The 1,287-nt window shown below is 34.5% G+C and overlaps 1 protein-coding gene across 1 annotated transcript; it reads right to left on the bottom strand.

The window, feature by feature from the left end:
- Nucleotides 1-386: 386 nt before the first annotated feature.
- LOC149569500 (putative 2' cyclic ADP-D-ribose synthase BdTIR) lies at nt 387-962 on the bottom strand. Its single transcript, XM_089816927.1, has one exon. The coding sequence runs from the start codon at nt 960-962 to the stop codon at nt 387-389; it is 576 nt and encodes a 191-aa protein (XP_089673053.1).
- Between the last annotated feature and the right edge of the window lie 325 nt (nt 963-1,287).

Genomic DNA, 1,287 nt, shown 5'->3' with positions numbered 1-1,287 from the left:
TGTCTCTTTTGATTGAAATCTAAGCTTATCCATAGGTTCTGATACATTCATAGCAATTTGTTCCAATAGCTCTCCTTGATCTTGATCTTTGTAACACATAAAGTCTAAATCTAAATATTAACAAATATTGATCATAAAGAATAATAACACAATTAACTAATCATACACATACATTTTAATAAGACATAAATAATAACATTACATACTAATAGAAGAATTAAGCTTGGATAAAAAAAAGTGACTATTTAACACTTTTTATCTTAGTGTGTGATGTTTAAGCCGTTCTCATAAATCACTAGATAATGATGAAACATTTATAAAATTAGTGCATGTCAAAATACAGTCGTAAAAAGAGGAAATAGGGAAATAGAAAAAGAATAAGTAAATTACCCTCTAAAAATATAGCCCTTTATGTGTGAAACTCGATGAAGTGCATTCTTCCATTCCTCAAGAACATGGGGCTCTATATTTCCAGTGCGTTTGTGCATTTGGAAGGCTTGAGAATACCCACCTTTCTTATCTCTCATTCGAAGCTCTGAAGCCTCAACCCCATAAAATACTGGTATTATGGGAGCCCCTATTTCGATGATCATCTCAAGCTCTTTCAAGCACCAAACCGACTCTCCATAATTAGCAGAAAAGATGACAAGGTGCACATTTGCTGAATAAATTGCTTGAATCGAATTCTTGTCAAGAAACACTTTGAATCCTTTGTTGTGAAGATTGTGAAAGATGAGGCTGGTCACAGATTCTTTCACATCTGCCCAACGATGGTTCAGAAATACATCATATCTTGGAAGCTCATGCTCCTTATATTCAGTGACAAAATGGTAGAGATTGGAAGGGAGAACAAAGTTTGGATTGTAGAAAGCACAAGTAGAGAGAGCACATTGGGGATTATTGAAAGTGCAGATTGAAGAGAGAGTGAGGCAGAGTGTAGAACAATGCAGAATAAATTCCATCGTAGCAAAGTGAGAGAGAGGGAGTGAGAGGGGCAGAGAACATTTTGGGGAGAAAAGTGTGTGAATATATTATAATTGTATAGAACGTACATCATCATTGAATAAATCTCTCTAAGAGCAACACTAAAGAAGGCATAGACTTTTACAAATAATTGTGGATAATGGGGGTCGGGCATTAAATGGAGATTCAAAAGGATTTGGAAGAGAGATTTTTCAGATTTAAGAATTCTCTTCAACAACGATGTGAGGAAATACATTGCATGTTCATTGATATACTCTAATACCCTCTTCCTATTGAAATTCCTTTGTCGTATTTATAATTGAG

Source organism: Cupressus sempervirens, chromosome 3 (genome assembly GCF_028749045.1).
Source record: "Cupressus sempervirens isolate cs-2001-9-10 chromosome 3, ASM2874904v1, whole genome shotgun sequence".
Lineage (NCBI taxonomy): Eukaryota > Viridiplantae > Streptophyta > Pinopsida > Cupressales > Cupressaceae > Cupressus > Cupressus sempervirens.
Note: the sequence above shows the minus strand (reverse complement) of the source record. Positions and strands in the feature narration are given on the sequence as shown.

Bases quoted from the DNA above. Each gene is read 5' to 3' on its own strand.
- LOC149569500 (XM_089816927.1), bottom strand. From the start codon at position 962: ATGGAATTTATTCTGCATTGTTCTACACTCTGCCTCACTCTCTCTTCA.